The 21,803-nt window shown below is 38.0% G+C and overlaps 1 protein-coding gene across 1 annotated transcript; it reads right to left on the bottom strand.

Moving 5' to 3' along the window:
• Nucleotides 1-2,702: 2,702 nt before the first annotated feature.
• Nucleotides 2,703-17,569, bottom strand: mrs2.L (magnesium transporter MRS2 L homeolog). The gene is made up of 11 exons (XM_018267826.2): nucleotides 17,256-17,569; nucleotides 14,766-14,839; nucleotides 13,808-13,844; nucleotides 13,024-13,136; nucleotides 10,789-10,962; nucleotides 9,564-9,694; nucleotides 8,187-8,303; nucleotides 6,910-7,062; nucleotides 5,875-5,992; nucleotides 3,849-3,962; nucleotides 2,703-3,364 (listed from the first exon to the last, which is right to left on the bottom strand). Exons 1-11 carry the CDS (start codon nucleotides 17,434-17,436, stop codon nucleotides 3,293-3,295), a joined length of 1,284 nt encoding a protein of 427 aa, XP_018123315.1. The 5' UTR covers nucleotides 17,437-17,569; the 3' UTR covers nucleotides 2,703-3,292.
• Between the last annotated feature and the right edge of the window lie 4,234 nt (nucleotides 17,570-21,803).

Genomic DNA, 21,803 nt, shown 5'->3' with positions numbered 1-21,803 from the left:
GCAAACATTCGAGTTTTCTTAAATTGCGAGTTTATTCAAAGTAGAAAAAAACTCTCAATTTCGATTTTTTTTGATAAACAAGCCCATACATTTATAGGAGAGCAAGAATGAAAGGTTTAAGGCACACTAGAAATCTTGTATGGGACAGGAACATACGGAGAGGGAACAAAACCACTTGTAACATTAGTGACAGATGGTAGAGTCCTGCGCGGGTCCATTTTTTTTGGAACCCGTACCCGACCCGTATTCTTACCCGCTACCCGACCCAACCGGCAAGTACCTTATCTGCAACCCGGACCCGATGACCATAAAGAATCAGGAAGTGCTGTGATTGTAAACTGGAAGTGAGATCATCGGAAGTAGACGTGATCAGAAAAAAGGAGTAAAAATCGCTATTGAGAAGACCCGCCGCCCGACCTGCAGAACCGCGTCTATACCCGGAACATCTACCCGCACGGTACCGCGTGTACCCGACCCGCTGCAGGACTCTAACAGATGGGTTCAATTAAAATAAATGTGGTCACATTTGCAAGAAAGCACCTTGTCTGACATTAGGGGGGTTATCGAGGTTGAGTTGTTTTTTCCCAGAAAAATTCGAGTTTTCGAGGGTAGTCTTGAGTAAAAACAAATTTTTAGGTTACAAAAAGAAACTCAATTTTTTTGAGATTAATTATGCCTTGTATCTAGAAATAGCTTGAATCCCAAAATATGTATGTTGTAATATTCTGGTGCTACTAAATGTATGTAGAAGAATATAATCACCATACAAATATCTAATTATACATAATATATATCATATATAATTATAATAATACAAATAATCATGTTTACAAACGAAAGCATTTCTTTTGATCTGAAATGAGTTGAAAGAAACAGAGCCAGAGCGCATATATATATATATATATATATATATATATATATATATATATATATATATATATATATATATATATATATATATATATATATATATATATATATATATATATATATATATATATATATATATATTTATTTCTAATGAAACCACTGACATATAAATATATATTTTTAACTTTTATTTGAGGTTCACAAAATGCATTTTTACACTAAATAAAGCATACCCTTATGTGCTTTATTTCTCTATTGCATATATTTAAGAAAAAAACGGCAACATGACTATCTGTGTAATGCACTTCAAAACGAGGTTGAACACAAAACATATAAAACATGTATTGTATTAACTTCCTAAGGACATTACATCAGAAACCTGTGAAAAGAGATTCTTGCAATTTGCTCAGTATGTACGTTAAGAGTTTCTGTCAACGACAGAAATAAATAATAATGTCCATAAATTATTGCAGTTTCAAAATGAGCTTTTTGTGGAATGCTCGAACAGCCTATAAATGGAAAGAAGAGCCAGACTGTAAACTTTTGGTCTTATCTGGCAAGATTCCATATAAATGACTCCCCCCCCATACGCACACTATACAAAATAACATGGGAACATACACACACGGTGCATATCTGAAAAGCCAAGGTTTCTACTTCTGCTCATGGGTATTGCCCTGGTAATTATCCACTGGAGTATGGAGCAGCATACTGGGACTTTGCCCCACCTGTAAAGCAGCATTTCAGTATCTGAACCTTTAAAACTGATTGGTGCCCAGTGACAGAACCAACCACAGAATAATTCTCCATTTATTCTCATTACCTATGCAAGTGATAACCTTTCTTGCTCTATTTAAGCCACCTAGGTCTCTGAAAACATTCCTTACAAAAATAAAAATACTTTCCTTCTATACATACAATTTGTAATATAACATAGGAACATGTGCAAAAAATATATTCCACATATTCATATATTAAAGGGCATGTAAAGGCAAAAAATATACAATCCCATTTTTTTACTTTCTTTAATGAAAAAGAAACCTATCTCCAATAAACTTTAATCAAAACATGTGCAGTTTTTATAAGAAACCTGACTGTATGCTGTGAAATTCTCCCTTCATTTACTGCTGTGGATAGGAATTGTCAGATGGTCCCTAACTGCTGAGCATGGAAACAATCATACTTATGAACAGCAGGGGGAGCCCCCTCCTTACTTCCCAGCCATACAGAACCCAAGCAGCTTTGTTGTTTCCTTGTAGAGCAGTCAGCGACTGTGTAGAGATTTGTATTGGATTTTATTTTTGCCTTTACATCTCCCCTTTACTGTTTCCAACTCCAGCTGCAGGGACAAAGATCATGGAGCCAGATTTAAACAGATAAACTGTGATTCTATTTGGAGGATTATTTTGCTCTGCAGAGTTGGCGAACGTTTGTATTAAACAAAACAAAAACTATAAAATCCACATTAGATTACACGACAACACAGGGCCCAGTGCAGTCTGTATTATCAGTCTTGCTGTATCGGCTTCTAGCAGATATTATTTGATGTGTTCTGTTTTGATAATTTATGACGATCCCTAAGCAGCCCAGACCCCACTGAGCATTTGCACAGTCTTAGTCTTGCAAAGACATTTAACAAAGTTACAAGATGGTGACCTCCTGTGGCCAACTTTGAAAGCATAAATTATTTGTTTGTTTAGGTTTGTGGTGCAGTAAGTTCATGTTTATGTTTCGTATACAAAATACAGCATTTCTAGCCTTATTCTATTTTAGACTTTACTTCCCCTTTAAGGCACAGAATGAGGCGTTCATTCACAACACCAACAACTTCCAGCAGGACATCCCTGATTTAATAAGAAAGTGTTCATTACTGTAATGTCCAACATACATATAAAAGTACAGAAACCATACATGGCAGCATTTCAATATCTGCAGTATAGAGCACAAGGATACCTTATTTTTTATTTCCTTCCATGACTTGTTATACAAATGATCTCTGGCACTCTCTGTTCCACCTACCAGCCTTTATGAAAACAAAAACATCTGACAGATGCAAAGAATCCCTGGAGACGTTCTCTTGCACCTATACACAGTATTCTGCAATCTTCCTGTATTTTATATTTCAGAAAAGAGTAAAACATGCCTAAAACCAGAGCATACTCATATACCCACAGTATATACCAACAAATGTATGACAAGCCAGATTGTGCTTGTTTTTTTAAAATATTGCTTCTGTGTGTGTCCTAAACATGATAAAACAGCCCAAATCCAGCATGGTGCAGATATAATGAAGATCAGGCAGATCAACAAAGTCCTCTTGATCCTTTCACATATTCTTCACCTTTCAGGTAACAGTCATGTCCTTATATTGTTGCTCAGAAGCGCATTTATTCATCATGAAGCTTCTGTTTGATGTGAATGATTATACCTTGTGGCCATTCCTGCCGTCTACTCTTCCACTTAATGGGTATGTTCTCTTAAGCAATGAAGGCACCTAAGTTAATGCAAGAAAGATTGGGGAGCCCAGATTAGTAAAGTCAAGCTTGAACTAAGTATATGCTTCAAATCCGTTGAGGAGATCCAATGTATTGAATGTTTTATACAGAACATCCAATGAAAAGCACAATGTAGACACTGGCACTTTATGAATGGATATTATACTTATCACTGTCAAACACATATTCAGATTATACATTTCTCAAAGCCACAAACATTTATTATGGTGAACTTAAAAGAAGTAGTTAAGCATTTAAATGTCCATTGCTGTTAAATGATCTCCAGCTGCAATTGTAACATCAGAAATCACTGGCAAAGGATGTTATTTCCACAAATACATAATGTTAGACAATGGCTTTGACAGAAAAGGATATTGAATTATAATTTGCATATTAAAAAAATGGGTAAATAGTGTTGAAAGCGAGGACATCAAACTCACCGCTGTTGTAGCATTAAAGGAATTGCAAAGCAGTTATACTTACTGGGGGAGGCATAGATGGCTCTAAATGCCTTCCAAGAAATGAAAGCAGTTTTCTCCATATCAATCCACTGCCCAGAAACATAATTCCTGTAACCAACCAAAACACTTGGGGATCCTACAAGAGATATAAAACAAATTTTATATGGTGCTCATATTGTAACTATTCAAGGAGAACTGAAAGCATGAAAAACACATTGTATATGCTGAATCCTGGGGGGGGGCAAAATGTTGGTGGTTCACAAGCTCAGTGAAGGAGGTGTACATCCTAGTTGTACTAATAACACTTTGGGGTTTATTTATCAAAATCCAAATTTAACTCATTTTCTGAAAATAAATTCCCCCTTATTTATCAATACATTTTCCCAAAAAATTCCAGTGCAGGAAAAAACTAGATTGGATTTTCCACCCAAAAACGTTTTTTTTTTGGATTTTTGTTTGAAAACCACGAAATCTTTGGATTCTTGCCCGAAACCCAGCGCAGATCAGGATATCTTTGGGACTTTTCCCACTGACTTATATACAACCTCAGCAGGTCTGAGATGGCAAATTTTCAGATTCAGTCTTTTTTTTCTACTAAAAATTCAGATTTTATAGAAAAAAAAAAGTTGCATTCGGAGTTTGATAAATAACCCCCTTTGAGTTGCATCAACTGAACTCTGCATTCCTATTCCTGCAACCTATGTTTTCCTTGGTTGCCTCTGTAAGGAAATAGCCTGAGTGCATGAACACATTCAGCAGTCATAATAAAGAATAAACATGCACACTGCAAGCTACCTCACGATTGCATGCAATCCCCACAATTCAACCGGTAATAAAAAGAACACTACCCTGAGTAGACCCTCCTCTTCCCCAGCCTACCCGCCCCCCCTGGACAAATGCCCCTAATTTTTTTGCTCACTGCTCCATGCAGATTCCGGCCTTGGAGTTCACGGCAGCCATCTTCTTCTTCTCCGGTAATCTTCGTGTCTTGACGCCATTTTTTCGTCGCATGCGCAGGTGGAGTAAATTTCCAGTCCCGAACAACTGTGCATGTGGCGAAATTTTCGTCGCATGCACAATGGTTCAGGACCAGAAATTTACTCCAACTGCGCATGCACCAAAGCTACCGAAAAAGACAGAAGAAAGAAGATGGCTGCACAAAGATCTGCACGGAAGGCTGAGTAAAAAATTAAGGGCATTTGCCTGGGGGGGTCTGCCCAGGGTAGGGGGGAGGGTTTTTTTTTATTACGGGTTGAATTCTCCTTTAAAGAATATCAGTACAGTACATTATTATGAGCATGTATTTATAATGTGTCAACATATTCTACAGCACTGTGCAACAAATGGGTGTTTAGACTGAACATACAAGATTACATCAATAATAATCTTATAATAATACAAGAGATGGATGTTCAAAGTGTTTACAATCTAAACTGTCTACAAAATGAGATATCTAATCACAGTCTCATGTGCCCTCTGCATGCAATATCAAAGCACAGAGAAGTCTGCAACACCCATCTATCCACTTACACAGGTAAGCAATTCATAAAGCATCCAATACAAATTTTTTTCACATTCACCAAAAATGCAGTTAAGTTGGCCCATTAACATGTCAATTAAAAGCATTTAGCTAGGAATAGACTTTCCAGTAAGTGAGTAAGTGGATGGGGCTTTATCAGTACAATTAGAATATACAAACAATCAATATGTAGCTGGAGCATCAAACCATTCTAAAATTAATAGCGGATTGCAATGGGCACAGAAATAATATATGGTAAAAAAAAAAAAATACATTCTGTAAACTTTTCAACTTTTCACCACTGCAACTTAAAGGGCACCTGTTGGGCAAAAATATTTTCCCCAACCAATGGTGCGGGCTAAAAGACTCCATACTCCGGTGGGGGGTAACATTAATATAAGAATTATATAAGTAAAACAATACTATTTTTGCTCAACAGGTGTCCTTAAACCATGATACCATAAAACAGTGGTAAGAACTGCTGAGGTGTTTCGAAGAATATATTATATATGTGTATTACTTAACTGACCTCTTCAAATGAAGACTCCAGATTCATACCAAAGGCCACCCCAATGAGTCCAAAAAGGGAAAGAGAGAACGTTCCCATGGTTAGCTGTAAGTTCAGCCTCATCATGACATTTCGGTGGCTAAACAAAGAGAAACAGTTAGTATGTACATTCACTAAGAAGGATCATTTTTAATAAAGATCAATTAGATATACTACAAAGTTTTAAAGGCATATTACATCAAAATTCTAAACAGGGGTGCATCCTAGGGGTGCATGTTCTATACTAATAGAAGCTATGGAACGTATATATGAAGTAACCTAAAGAGCTGGTTCACAGTATTCACCCAACCACTATCCAGCACCAGGGACTTATGTTCCACTTCAGCTGGCACGAATGTTAAACGCGTCCCTACGGAAGTACCAGAGCAGCGGTAATTTACTGGGTCCTTTGTGTTAGATTTATGGCTGATCTGCGTGTTACCTTTACCGTTCGCAGCATTGAACGAGCTAAAGCAAGCTTAGGAATAACCGATGCGGGCATTCCTTCTCCACTCGCAGCACTCACAGAAGTAAATTACGCTGCAGACATTCCTTCCCTGCATGCAGCACAGAAGTAAGTCCTGCAGAGGTCTGTAAAATCCTCAGTACAGCAGCAAGAACTAGCTTCCGGTTCAGCAGTCTAGGAAGAGATGTGGAGTGCCGCACCTCGGATTTTGCAGAATCGCCCTTTCGCCATACTACAGTGTACATTCGGAAGATTTAATATGTTTTTTGGACAAAGCATTGAATATAATAAACTTTATGCACAATAGAGCTGTTATTGAAGCAGTTTAGAGTGGATTTGTCACATACATTATTTTAGTGTTACTGTTCCTTTAAATGGCTGCCCCCATGGATACACTGCATCTCATTTAAATATACTATAGCAGTTTTTCCCCAAAGCAAACACATCAGTTTTACCAGTGCAGGGAAACAGGGCAGTATATTTTAATTACTTTTTTTTAATAAAAAAAAATTGAAGTGTTTACTGTTTCTTGACAGATAAACCAAACACACCTGTCCAGGTTGATGAAAATGACACTTTCTGAATCATCAATAAGCACTCTCAGCTCTCTAGCTGCATTTGCAAGGTCCTCTGCTTGTCTGTAATAATTCTCCAGCAGTAGTTCCATTTCTTCAGCATGGTCTATCCTGGATATGTTCTCTTCTCTGTGCAGGGAAAAATACACTGATATGAGGCTATGGCTAAAGTAACTGTAAAGCACACTTATATTTGCCTCCCATAAGCTTATTCCGTTTTAACACAATACATAATTTTGTAGACTCTAGCTGGGTCTCCGAGGAAGTGCAGCGACACGAAACACGTCAGACCTCAGGTGCAGTGTTAATGTTGTATCAAGATGTACCAAAAAAGTAAACCTTTTTACCTTTAAAATGGAATTAAGCGATTCTTCTGGGATGACCTATGAGTGCGCCGCTACAAATGATCGGTGTGTCTAGCTGCCCACACCAACAATGCTAGTTACAGCTAAGTCTAGCAGCAAAAATATTTCCAACTCAAGTGGTATAACTGCAAATGGAGCAACCAAACTGCAGCAACATTCTGTGGATATGGTACTAACAAAACTATCAAGCGGGTACCCTGCGGTTGAAGTTCCGGTTGCGGGTATAGACGCCGGTCATCGGTTCCGGGGTCGGGCCTTCTCAATAGCGATTTTTACTCCTTTTTTCTGATCACACCTACTTCCGATGATGTCACTTCTGGTTTACAATGACAGCACTTCCCATTTTACTCCTTTTTTTCTGATCACGCCTACTTCCGATTAGGTCACTTCCGGGTTTAAAATGACAGCACTTCCTGATTCTTGATGGTCAGCGGGTCGCGGGTCTGGGTTGCGAATAAGGTACTTGCGGGTCGGGTAGCAGGTCCAAGCGGGTAAGAATCCGGGTGGCAGATTGCAGGTACGGGTGGGGTACGGTTTCCATAAAATGGACCCGCGCAGGACTCTAATCTAATGTCTATTGTTATTCCAACTTCAGGCCTACCAGACCAAGCTACAGGACCTAGGTTATGGCCTTAAATGAGACCTTAAATAACAATGTTGTATTGTATAGCACTGTTTATTATTGACCTAATTTGACCAGAAAATAAGTTCCCATTCTGCTTCATATAGGTCACAATGTTTACCCTGAACACAGTAAAACTTCCTAGTACAATAAAAAGCATTTCAGGCCCCCCTGGGAAACATGTAAGAACCACTATTATGAAAAATACAAAAAATTTTCACTTATACAAATGCAAACAAAGAAGGCCATTTGTTTTCAGTACTTACGGAACTGGAGGATCCGTGTGTTTGCTAAGACATAACTCCTCTATCAGTTCATCCTCATCCAGGATTTCTAGGATTGCTTCTTTAAATACTTTAATATCAGTTTCTAATTCTGATAAACTGCAGTAAAAGAAAAAAAAATAAATAAATCACATTTGTGTTTTAGAAACCAAATCTTAACACTGATTTTTACCTCTGAAGTACTAAAAAAATGTAGCCGAAAAATCTGTTACATTATTGGTACCATTCCAGCTAAGAACTGTACTAAATTTCTGTAACTGCCCCATAACAAAATCTGTGGGTAAAGCATGATGGTGCTGAACATCTGCTCTATATCTCTGCAAAATGTGGGCATATCCATCTCATAATTGCTTTAAACAATATGCTTGATTTTATTAATGATCAACTTTTCCATAAACGTTGACTGGAGAAACGTTTTGTTTTGCCACCTCTGTCTCCAGAAAAGACTTTCCAAACAAATTTCCAAGCCTCATTTGTAATAATCATCTTTAAATCAAGGGTGGCTGTAATCAAACAAAACGTTCCATACAATTTCTGTTACAGACATTTCTTTATAAAAAAAACTATACATTACTACTGATTATAGCAGGCATTAAACAGGTATGGGACCTGTTACCCAGAATGCTTGGGACCTGGGGCTATCCAGATAATAGATCTTTCTGTAATTTGGAACTTTGTACCTTAATCATGTAAACATTAAATAAACCCAATAGGCTGGTTCTGCTTCGAATATGGATTAATTTAATCTTAGTTTGAATCCTGTACAAGGTACTGTTTTATTATTACAGAGAAAAAGGGAATCGTTTTTACAAATTATTTGGTTAAAATGGAGTCTATTCCGTAATTCGGAGCTTTCTAGATAATGGGTTTCTGGATAACGGATCCCATACCTGTACTGTATAAGTATGCAATGAATGATGGCAGAAAATTTAGTTTTATTAGCCTTACCATTCATAAATTAATTTTGTCTGTCACCTATCACATCTAACCAGTCATCACCTTGTTCGAGATCTAAAATGTAATTTATTCATCTGTTCCCGTTGGTTAGTTGGGAGAAGTATAGATATCAGCCTATTGTATATGGTAGTTAGTAGCTTGCAACTCATAATCAGCATAGGACTGGATGTGGGGATGAATGGAGCTTGCTACTCAAGGCAAAGTTAAAAAATAAAATGAAACAGGAAAACAGACAGTTGATCTTACTTTAGAAAATGAGATATACAAAAATATGGAGAACAAATGCAATAGTTATAATATATACAACCTGCTGTGTCTGATCCATGCAAGGTATGCATCACCTATCACAATGTATCTGAACTCAGTGACAAGCTCATAATACCAATCAAAAACCAGACTTGCCTTTTTCCACTTTGCAGTAAAATGTGCAATTTGCTTCTATCAATTGACAGAAGTTTGGGGTCCACCAAAGCTTCCAAGGTTTCCAGGATATGGGGCTGCAAAAACTGAAGTCTCCCTTGAAGAGTGCTGATCTAAATGACAACATTACTCTTCATAAGCAGTGATCTTTATTAAATTAGTCCACCATAACATGAGAAGATGCAATTCAGTATTCCTTTTAGTGGATTCACCACCTTGAAACATTGTATACTTTTTTTGAATAATTTACAAATTAACCTGGAATCCTTTTGTTTCAGTATTGCTGCTAAGATAGCTGTAACACAACCTTATGGGTACATTTATTATATAATTTCAGTAAACACCAAGGGGCACATTTACTAAGGGTCGAATATCGAGGGTTAATTAACCCTTGATATTCGACCCTCGAAGTATTTACCGCAAATACTTTGATCGAACGATTGAAGGAAAAATTGATTTTAATCCATCGATCGAAGGATTTTCCTTCGATCAAAAATACCTTAGAAACCTTATGGGGAAGGTCCCCATAGGCTAACATTGATGCTCGGTAGGTTTAAAGTGGCGAAGTAGGTAGTCAAAGTACTTCGACTATCGAATAGTGGAATAGTTGAACGTTTTTTAGTTTGAATCGTTCGATTCGAAGTCAAAGGTCGAAGTAGCCTATTCGATGGTCGAAGTACCCAAAAAAAAACCCTACGAAATGCAAAGTTTTTTTCATTCGAATCCTTCACTCGAGCTTAGTAAATGTGCCCCTAAATGTTATTTTATCTTTTCCATTCTATTAGGGATGCACGGAACCACTATTTTGGATTAAGCCAAACCCCCGAATCCTTCGCGAAAGATTCGGCTGAATACCGAACCAAATGCAAATCCTAATTTGCATATGCAAATTAGGGGTGGGAAGGGGAAACATTTTTTACTACCTTGTTTTGTGACAAAAAGTCATGCAATTTCCCTCCCCACCCCTATTTTGCATATGCCAATTAGGATTTGGATTCGGTTTGCCCGGCTGAATTCGAATCCTGCTGAAAAAGGCCGAATACCGAACTGAATCCTGGATTATGCATCCCTACATTTTATACATTGGACACCTGGCTAAAGTACTTCCATAACATCCTCAATAGTCTGATAACGGATATTACTAGAGGTTATGGAAATGTCTGGTGTGCCATGGATATAAGAAAAATTAAAAAGTACATGTGCTTACCCTGTGCTGTAAAATTGCTTCCAAAGCTCTGAATTCAAAAGGCAAAGAATATGTGACCAGCTGTCCTTCTCCTGCTAACTGAGGTGCTAATTCTCTGAATAACCACTGTTCCAGGTGCAAGTTTCGATAGTCCAGTATCAAAAGATAGTCTTGTGTTATAACAGCTTTTAAGAACTGAAATGTAACATATAGATATTAACATTAATATTACAAAATCTAGTGACATATACATGTTGTAGATAGAAAAACAGCCATATAAAGACTCACCCATACAAATATATTAATGAAATAGTGGTGAACATAACGTTTCCTGCTGCAACGCAACATGGTCCACCATAAACATTTTTATTTCTAGGGCCTAGCGTTTGCATGTGTAGCAGGGAGTAAACATGTCATTGTACAATGGTTGTATTATCAACCCTCAAGGTTAATTAAAGGTTTAATTAAATTATAGTGTAAGTGCTGCTCATCTGGACAAAGACTGACCAATACACAATACACTGTACCATAAAGTAACAGCAGAAACCCTTTTTAATTAATCCTGTACATTACATTTTTAAACCTAGTACATGAATATGGGCTAGGATCATACATGCATCAAAGTGAGCTTTGTCCATATAAAGCTACAGCTAGAGATAAGCAGCCTTCATTGTCAATAAATTGCTCAGAAAGACACTTTTCCCAAGTTAAACAACACACAAGCTAGTGTAAGAGGTAAATAGGACCACTATAAGAGGTACTCCATGATGTGGGTATGATGACATCAATTTTGTGACCAATAATTTGGTATTAAAACCTGTTTTTCAAAATGTATGCACTTTACAGAAGTAATTAATTAAAGTTAAAAAGGGGATAGTGAATTGATTTGTTTGTTTTTGACAAGTTAAAATATTTATATTTTGAAGGCTGACATCAGTTTTTTTCTACAGGGGCCAAAGAAATATAAAAAGATTGCAGATTAATGAAGTAATGAAAGATAAACAAAGAAAAAAAAGCAACAGAATAAAGCTCCTTAAAGGGGCTGTTCACCCTCCAACAATTTTTTCAGTTCAGTTATTTTTAGGGATGCACCGAATCCAGGATTCGGTTTGGGATTCGGCCTTTTTCAGCAGGATTCGTATTTGGCCGAATCCTTCTGCCTGGCCAAACTGAATCCAAATCCTAATTTGCATATGCAAATTAGGGGTGGGAAGGGAAATCACATGACTTTTTGTCACAAAACAAGGAAGTAAAAAATGTTTTCCCCTTCCCACCCCTATTTTGCATATGCAAATTAGGATTCGGTTCAGTATTCGGCAAATCTTTCATGAAGGATTCGGCCGAATCCAAAATAGTGGATTTGGTGCGTCACTAGTTATTTTCGGATAGTTAACTGGAAATAAAGACTTTATTCAATAAGTTTCTATTTACAATTTGTAACCATTTTCTAATTGTCTAAATGTAAAGTTTAATTTTTTACATTAAAGGAACAGTAACACAAAAATTTTATGTGCCAAATCCGCTCTAAACGGTTTCAATAAAAGCTCTATTGTGCATAAAGTTCATCATATTCCATGCTTTGTCCAAAAAACATTAACTCTCTGCTTCCGGATGTGCACTGTAAAATGGTGAAAGGGCGATTCTGCAAAATCCGAGGCACTTCACATCTCTGCCTAGACTGCTGAACCGGAAGCTAGTTCTTGCTGCTGTATTGATGATTTTACAGACCTCTGCAGGACTTACTTCTGTGCTGCAAGCAGGGAAGGAATGTCCGCAGCGTAATTTACTTCTGCGAGTGAAGAAGGAATGTCCGCAGTGGTAATTTACTGGGTCCTGTGTGTTAGATTCATGGCTGATCTGTGTGCTACCTTTACCATTCACTGAATGAGCTAAAGCAACCTAGGAATAACCGCTGTGGGCATTCCTTCTCCACTCGCAGCACTCACAGAAGTAAATCACGCTGCAGACATTCCACATATGTTGCTGAGAAAGGTATCAACTAATGTAGCAATTTGTAACAGTTCAGCACCTGGATTACGGAGCTGCCAGACAAACACCAGAGACAGGAACATTACATTTTAAACTTCAATTTTGTAAAAACAGTAAAAAATAAAAAACAGAAATAATGAAAAAAACTAAAAAGGCTTTATTGCTGTTGAACCATCTGAAATGAACAGGAAAAAGTGCTTGTAAGGTGAACAGAACCTTAAAATATTCAGAACAAAACAGATATGATGGTAATTTGAGACAAAATACCTCCATTCTTAAAATAATCCTTCTATTTCTCGAGTTTATGCTGACCAGATGCTGAAATCTTAAATCTCGTGCTTGAAGACCCAACTCCTGATATAATTCAGTTTTTTTCCTTTCTGAAAATAGAAGAAAAAATTGCACATGAATGCCACCATCAAATAAAAGTAAAACATGCAGTGCCACAGCAGCACGAATGAAGCTCTTAAAGGGCACAAAAACAAGCGGTTAAAGTATTAACATATTGTGTTAACATAGGATGCAAAAAATCATCTCAAGTTTCTTTGAAAACCATAAACTGGGCAGAGTGTTTTATAGACATCAGAAAAAGATGGATAACCACAGCAGAGCTGCAGTAAGATCCAGGTCATCTGCTTTAAAGAAAATATTTTTTTTTAATATACATCATTCTCATGTTCATGTCAAATATTCAGAGTAGAAGGAATCAGTAGCATAACAGATAAAACACCATTGTATTGGACAGAGCTTATTGGTTATCTGCTATGTAGCCTATGCTTTTTCTCCTTTTTCCAGCTTGAATGGCTGCCCCCCCATGGCTATACAACAGCTTGTTTATATAAACTATAATAGTATTTCTGAAGCAAACACAACATGCTAACATGTTAATTACTTTAAAAAGCTTCTACTTTTTGGTGTAACAGTTCCTTTAATATTACTTAGTTTATTATTGTATGGGGGAAAAATGTATTACATAATTCACCTAAACTAAGTACGACGCAAGGGGAAGTTGTAGTTCTTACAAGCAATATACATAAGTGGGGGTACTTACCATATGATATTATATTTCCTGCTTTGTCAAATTGCATCTGCAATATAGAAGCAACACTTTGAGTATCTTCAAAACACTTATATGAAGGCGTAAAAACATGAGGAGACTTCTGTTAGAAGTAATAAATGAAGGCTTGCAGTGTGCATAATTTGGGCAACCAATGGCACAACAGTAATCAGCACCGCTTAAAGGGGACCTAACATCCAGAATAAAAAGCTGTACAATAAATCCTTTTTTATTTTACATTCCTACCTGTTATAAACTTGTTTAAAAGTCTCTGCTGTCAATCATATTTTGCCTGCCCCTCCTCTATGCCTTAGGCATAGAGGAGAGGCAGGGCAGGCAATTATTTCACTTTCCATTCTACTAGAAAATAAAATATTAAATAGGTTGGCTTTGCTTTCAGTAAGGATTAATTATATCTTAGTTTGGATCAAGAACAATGTACTGTAGAGAAAAAACGAAATATTTGAGAAATGTAATTATTTGGATATAATTTAGTCTATGGGAGACGGCCTTTCCATAATCCAGAGCTTTCTGGATAATGGATCTCATGCATGTACTTGCATTCCCCCCTCCTTTCCCACCATCTAATTTTGTAGCCAGGGCATGTGCATCAAGTCTCCAATTCTGGCACATAAATAAGATTTTCAGATGATGCAAAGCTTGCCTTAATAACACTATTGGCAAAATGTTGCCTGACTGCTTGCTGTAATTGTGAATTCCAAGACTGAAGAAAAAAAGGTTTAAATAATTTATAGAGTATAAAGAAAGTTTATTTGGATTCACAAACACAATAGAAAATGATTTAGGATTATTCTTAGGGAGACAGCTCCCCTTTAAATAATTGTTATGTGAAGTTTATTTTGCTTGACTAACATCATAAAATAGGATTTGGAATTGTATCTTAAGGTGACAGGTCACTTTTAATATTAGTAGGACATAAAATACTACTTACCACAGCAAATACTGGGGCTACACTGGCCAATGTAGCTTGGGTGGCATCAGTGGAGGTAAGTCGACATAATGCACCTAAAAGAGCAAATAATGCCAAATCACATAATTATAACTTGCTTTATTTAATAAGATTATATTTCATTTAGCAGGTTATATTTCTAGTAACTAAACTGATCAGGTTACTGGCACATGGAGTGATTCCTGAGAATTTTGATGCAGTAAAGATTTCTAACTTGGTGGGTAGGCAACAGCACTCAGAATTGCTCTGCATTCATTTCTAATGCAGCTGTCCCCAGGTGATTCTCACTTTACAACAGTGCTTTTTGATCAGATAATTGCCTCATCCACCTGTTTACTTTCAGGTCTATGTGGCTGCCCTAGAATTGAATGAAGGGTTATTCTTATTATTTTTGAGACATAAAAAGGTTAACTGTACTTTCTCAGTCTATGATTCTTACATGGCAAACAGCCGCAATAACATTTAAAAAAAAAAAAAAAAAAAAGACAGTTCCCCTTTAAACACAGAATGGTTGTGCAGAAAGTACCAGTGTGCAGCTGCAGTGTGAACATATCTGCTATTTTTGAGTCTATTAATCCTACCCTTTGGCTATTTAATGTAATAAGATGCTTATTTATTCTTGAAGGAACATGCTGTTCCTAGCATTGTAGAGCAGTGTTTTTTTTTAAACTTGGGTCCCTGTCCCTATATGCTGGTAGACTCCTAGCAAGGTTTAACACTTAGGGAATTATTTATCAAAATCGAAATTTTTCTGATTTTTCAAATAAAAAAAAAAAGTCAGACCAAAAAAGAATCCACGATTTGAAATTATTATTAAAAAAGCTTGATTAAATCAGTTCGGGTAAAACCGCGATAAAACCAAGCGAAAACTTGAATCGTACAATTTTTTTTCTGGGCTTTCTCCTCTAAAGGCTGGATTTTTCAGAGTTTTGCCTCAAAAAGCCCGGATTTTGAGCTCATTCCAGCGAAGACCACAGAAACTTCAAAACAGGATAGGGACCTCTGTCACTGATTCATACTCAGATGACGTTTTTTTTCGGATTCAGCCATTTTGCTGCATAGGGCTTTAAATCTAAAAAAAATCCAGTTTTAAAAAGAAAAAACAAAAAATTTGAGTTTTGTCCCAAAAAGCCTGACCAGATTTTAGTAAATAATCCCCTTAATCTGGCCATAAAAAAAACAAAACACTGCTGTCACTGCTACTACATACCAAGTTTGTTGGTTTATTGGCCCATGTATAGTGCCTATCTAGAGGAGAATCTTGCCTCAGGCAGCAGCACCCCACAAGTTACAAGGGGGGAGCCAGTTCTAGTAACTTTAAGAGCAGAACTCCACAAGCGTTTTTCGGCGGATCGGTGCCCGCCGACAAAACGCACGCGACAAGTCGGATGGAGGCACAGGCATCAACAGACAGTTGGACCGTCTAGTGGTTACCTCCAACTTTTCATTCAGTTCAATTATATTTTGACACATGCAACTCCATCCAGCTTGTCACGTGCGTTTTGATGGCGGGCGTCGATCCGACGAAGAAACGCTCGTGGAAGTATACCCTAACAGCTAAAATTCAGGTTTTGAAATTGGAATTTTGGCTCTTCAAGTGATGCGGTCCCTCCTGGACCCACTCCAAAAGGTAAGTGTGCCATTAGGGGGGTAGTTTAGGACTGCCATGGCCAAAGAAATGTCCCTGCCTACACGACCAATTTCTTTTTCAACCGTATATCTATCAGGTTTGGAAAATCCAATTGGGTGAGGACTACATTGGCATGTTGATACTTTCATCTTCTAAGGGTTCAAGCACACACATGGCAGATTTGGGGAGATTTAGTCGCCTGGTGACTATTCGCCTCTTCTGCGGGGTGACAATCTCCCCGTACTGCCTTCCCCCTGCCTGCCGCCTGCTATAATGACAAAACACCAGTGCCAAAGCACTCGTATTGCTTTGATTTCCGAAGTCGTCCCCAGGTTTCCTCTTGAGGAAACTTCGGGCGAATTTGGCAATCGAAGTGCAGCGAGTGCATTAGTGCAGGTGATTCTTCATTCAAGCAGGCGGAAGGCAGTTCGAGGAGATTGTCGCCCCGCAGAAGAGTCGATTAGTCGACAGGCGACTAAATCTCCCGAATCTGCCAGTGTGCTTGAACCCCTAAAGGGCACCAATACCCCCCCATATGATCTGATCATTGGCCCATGGGCTAAATAATTGGATTAGCCCAATTGTGTCTGACCTTGCGAAATGAGCAGATCTACTTGTGTATTATCATCTTAGTGACCATCTTAAATTATATGTTGGTAAATGCCAGTAAGCTAAGAGCCAGAAGAACCTGCCTCATATAAGCTTAGTTACACTGAGACACCATAGAGATCATACAGTTCCCTAGTGTTGTTATTATTAAGAGATTCAGGGAGCCGGATACTACGAGTGTGTGTACGAGATTCATGCACTCGCCTATTAGCACTGCCTCCCACCTCACTCACCTTTATAGGGACGAGACCTTGCTGCCCTCTCCGCCCAGGATTTGGAGATGCACTTGCTTTTATTCTCCGAATAAGCGAAAGAAACCCTACAACTGCGCCTTACAGCTCCAGCCGACCCAAGCACTGACCACAGCGATCTATTCCCGGTCCCCAGCCTGCGAAAAACGCAGGAAATCTCCATGGAACAGCAATTTTTTACAGAACACCAAGGGAACAACTTTGTCAAAACCTTCTCGCGACCCGTAGCCGACTGGACAGAGATTCACGTGGTTGCACAACCCGGAACCGCTACAAGTTGTTTGACAGCGATAGTGTGACTTTTTTTTTTTTTTTTTAACAAACTTTATTGTATACTGTTTATCTCTTATCCTTTCATATGGTACAAGCGAGCCAGTGGTTAACAAAAGCCATTAAACTATGTATAAATGACTCACAGTATTTAATCACTGGGGAGTTCACAATATTCCTGTAGTACTTATGTATTGCTCAGTAGCCAGTGCTGGGCAATGCCCGATCGGAACCCGCTTAACCCATTTAGTGGCTGACTTAGGGTAGGCTGCTTATGCCCCCCCCCCCAAGCTTTGCACCCTAGGCACGTGCCTTTTATGCCTACCCCTAGTTTCAGCCATGCTTGTAGCAGATATTGAAAACCACCATAACATAGGGTTGCCACCTATTCTGGAAAGAAATATTGGTCTTCCTATATATTTATCTTTTTTCACTATTAAAGGAGAATTCAACCAAATTTTAAAAAAACCCTACCCCCTACCCTACATAGACCCCTCTCCCCCCAGCCTATCTGCTACCCCGGGCAAATGTCCCTAATTCTTTACTTACCCCTTAGTGCAGATTCTGTTCAGCGGAGTTCATGGCAGCCATCTTCTTCTCTACGCAAACTCATGCCGAAGATTACCAAACAGCTGGAAGATGGCTGCGGTGAACTCCGCTGGACAGAATCTGCACCGAGGGGGTAAGTAAAGACTTTGGGGCATTTGCCAGGGATAGCAGCTAGGCTGGGGGGGGGGAGGAGGAAGGGGTCTATGTAGGGTAGGGGGTAAGGTTTTTTAAATTTATGGTTGAATTCTCCTTTAATAACATTACGATAAACCATAATTTTTACTGGCCAGGCCTGTAAAATACCAGGTGGCAACAGAGCCCACAGTGTAGTAGAAGTACTGAGATAAGGTATATGCTACACAAATAATCAACTAGCACATCATTTTTGCTTGAATAAAAAGTTGAACTTGGATGTGTATTGTGTGTTTTTTTTCATCACAGCTACTACAATACAACCCCACAAATCATTTTATTATTAACATATTTATAAAGTGTCATTTTCTGCAGCAATTAACAATAAATGGGTATTAACATTGGAACAAGCAATTAGCAGACTAGTAGTCAGCACAACTTTCACTTTCTTCGTTAGTTGGGTGCACGTCCTCCAATGGCCACTTTCCACTGGCAATATTGACAAAGAAGTTAGTCCAGCTTGATAAAAGACCGCATGGTCTGAAACGTTGCTGTAATGCCCTTGCACCAATAAAGGCTGTTTTATTTTAAACTGCGGGTGCTGGACTAACTTCATTGTCATTAACATTGGAATGAATAACTATTCATTCCACTGCTGTTCATGTAGGTCATATATCATATAATTAAGTTAATAGATCCTAATATGAACAGCTAATGTTCTTTCATAATAAGTAGTTCATATAATAGTTACAATAATTACTGTGCTGATAAGTCAGTGAATTCAAAGTTATTTAATTCATTGGGGGTCAGTGCTCTATGTACAAAACCTACACTCCTACCTGCCATGCCGGATTTGTGGCAAAGCCACAAAGGCCCGGGCCTAGGGCAGCAAAATATTAGGGGCGGCGCGCCGCCTAGCCGCTTTCTGGGGACCACTGGGGAACGCAGCTTGCACTGGAGGGGGGTATGCGGACGCTAGGACCGCACGGCCGGGCACCAGGACAGCACGGCCTCGGGACTCTGCCCACGAAATCCAGCGCTGCTACCTGCCCCTGTCCCAATGCTCTGTCTTGTCATTGCATTACAAGTTTTGCAAGCTTCTACGTTACCTAAGATTATAGACAAGTCTTGGAAGTTGTGTAAATTGTTGTAAAAAGTTTTAACACAAGTTTGTATGCAGTAGCATATTTTGGTCTGGTGCCCTAGACCCCAGACCTGTGAGCGCCCATTGTTGTACGCACGATTACGTCAGAAGATATGACATCATGGCGCAATGCACATGCACGTGACATCACTACCGCCTGGAAATGCAAAAAAATTGCAGCGTTATAATAAGAAATGAGTTGTAGACAGATTTTATTAAACTTAGGGGCAAATTTACTTATGGTCGAATATCGAGGGTTAATTAACCCTCTGTATTCGACTGCCGAATTGAAATCCTTCAACTTCGAATATTGAAGTCAAAGGATTTACTGCAATTCGCTCGATCGAACGAAAAATCGATCGAATCTTTCGAACGATTTTTCTTTGACCAAAAAAAGATAGCCAAACCTATGGGGACCTTCCCCATAGGCTAACATTGACTTCAGTAGGTTTTAGGTGGCGAACTAGGGGGTCAAGTTTTTTTTTAAAGAGACAGTACTTCGACTATCGAATGGTCAAATAGTCAAACGATTTTTAGTTTGAATCGTTCAATTCGAAGTCGTAATCGAACGTCGAAGTAGCCCATTCGATGGTTGAAGTAGCCAAAAAAAAACATTCGAAATTCAAAGTTTTTTTCATTTTATTCCTTCACTCAAGCTAAGTAAATGGGCCCCTTAGTATACAGATGCCCTCAAACAATTAATTTTATTAAAATTGTGCAAAAAGGTGTTTATTAAAAAAGTGTCAGTCAGTGTTAGTTTTTCTTAAAGGGTTGATTCACCTTTATGTTAACTTTTAGTATGTTATAGAATAGCGAATTCTAAGGAACTTTTCCAGTGGTCTATATTTTGTCTTTTTCATATTTTTTTTAATTATATGCCGCCTTCTGACTCTTTCCAGCTTTCAAAAGAGGGTTACTGACCCCATCTAAAAACAAATGTTCTGTGAGGCTACACATTTATTGTTATTGCTACTTGTTATCACTCATCTTACTATTCAGGCCCTCTCCAATTCATATTCGAGGTTCTTATTTAAATCAATGCATGGTTGCAGGGTAAATTCTGATTTTTTTTTCCAGCAACCACATTTTCGGGAAAATCTAATAATAAATAAGTGGAACAAATCCGTGCAGATGTAATTGGAGTTTTTGGCAGAGCATGTTGAGATAATTTTGGACTTTGATAAATAACCCCTATATGTCAGATCATGTTCATATAGTTTATTCATATGCTTAAATTGTACAGCTATTTAATTTATTTTAGTATATATAATGAATAAATATTAAACTAGAGTTCTGATCTCAAAGTATATTTAATTATAAATAAACCTTTCTTAAAACTCTGTTTGACAGCTATTACTAAAACATTCTAAAAAAAAAAAAAAATCAGATGCCTTAACAATCTTCACTTACACCCTTACTGGGATATAAGAACAGAACAATGTCACATTATGTTTTGAACTTGCATCAAATTACATGTTTCTCTGGCAGCACTGGGTATACTTTTACTTGTGTAGTGTAGGGACAGGAATAAGTGAAGCTTGAGCCTTCCGTTGCTAAGAAGCTTCTACGTATTGCCTGGGGCCATGTTTGTTAAGCCTGTACTCCTTGACTGACAACTATGCTCAATGATCTGGACTTAGTTACACAGAGGAAAACCAAATACTGTAATTATAGTCTCTCCCCAGACTTTTGGTCTTTGTATTTTTTGTTTCTTTTTTTTGCTATAAAGTTTATATTGGTTGAACTTATGTAAAAAGATATATAAATGCACAGGCGTTTTTTCCTGAATCCAGTCCACCTTCTTGGAACATTATACTGAATAAGTAAGGAATGTTGGACTTCTTGGCCGCATGAGACATTGCTTCGTTGGAATTTGTTGAAAATAAATTTGATATTGAAAATCCTTTTCTCTCAAAAGTAGGGGTATCTGAATGAAATTATCTTCATTATCCTACCAGTGTTATTAGCCCCACTGGGACATTTCTCAAGACAATGTTCTTAATCCACACATCATTTTTGTAACCGGGGCTTCTGCCATTTAAACAAATGCTGGGTGTGACTGGGGTTGAGCAAATGCTTACCTGATCCCCCATTCAATGTTTGGCTATGCTTATGTGCAGCGTTAGGGGAACAAATTCGACACACTTTGACAGTGTTGGATTTGCAAAAATATTAGCAAGCCTGTGACTGAATGTAAACATTTAAGTGTAGCAGCTGCAGTTTAAATAACAAAAGAACGTGACTAAAAAGAATTTAACGTGAACATGCTTGATTATAATTACTTATCAGCCTTGTCAGTTTTGCATTGTTGATCCACAATCTCAGGTAAATGACAGGAGTCCAGAGCATGTGCTGTGAACAGAAAACAAGATGGGGGCATTTCAGAGACAGATCTTTAATGAAAAAGCACTGTGGTACTTAAAGGGGTGTTTCAC

The sequence above is a fragment of the Xenopus laevis genome, chromosome 6L, assembly GCF_017654675.1.
Source record: "Xenopus laevis strain J_2021 chromosome 6L, Xenopus_laevis_v10.1, whole genome shotgun sequence".
Classification (NCBI taxonomy): domain Eukaryota; kingdom Metazoa; phylum Chordata; class Amphibia; order Anura; family Pipidae; genus Xenopus; species Xenopus laevis.
Note: the sequence above shows the minus strand (reverse complement) of the source record. Positions and strands in the feature narration are given on the sequence as shown.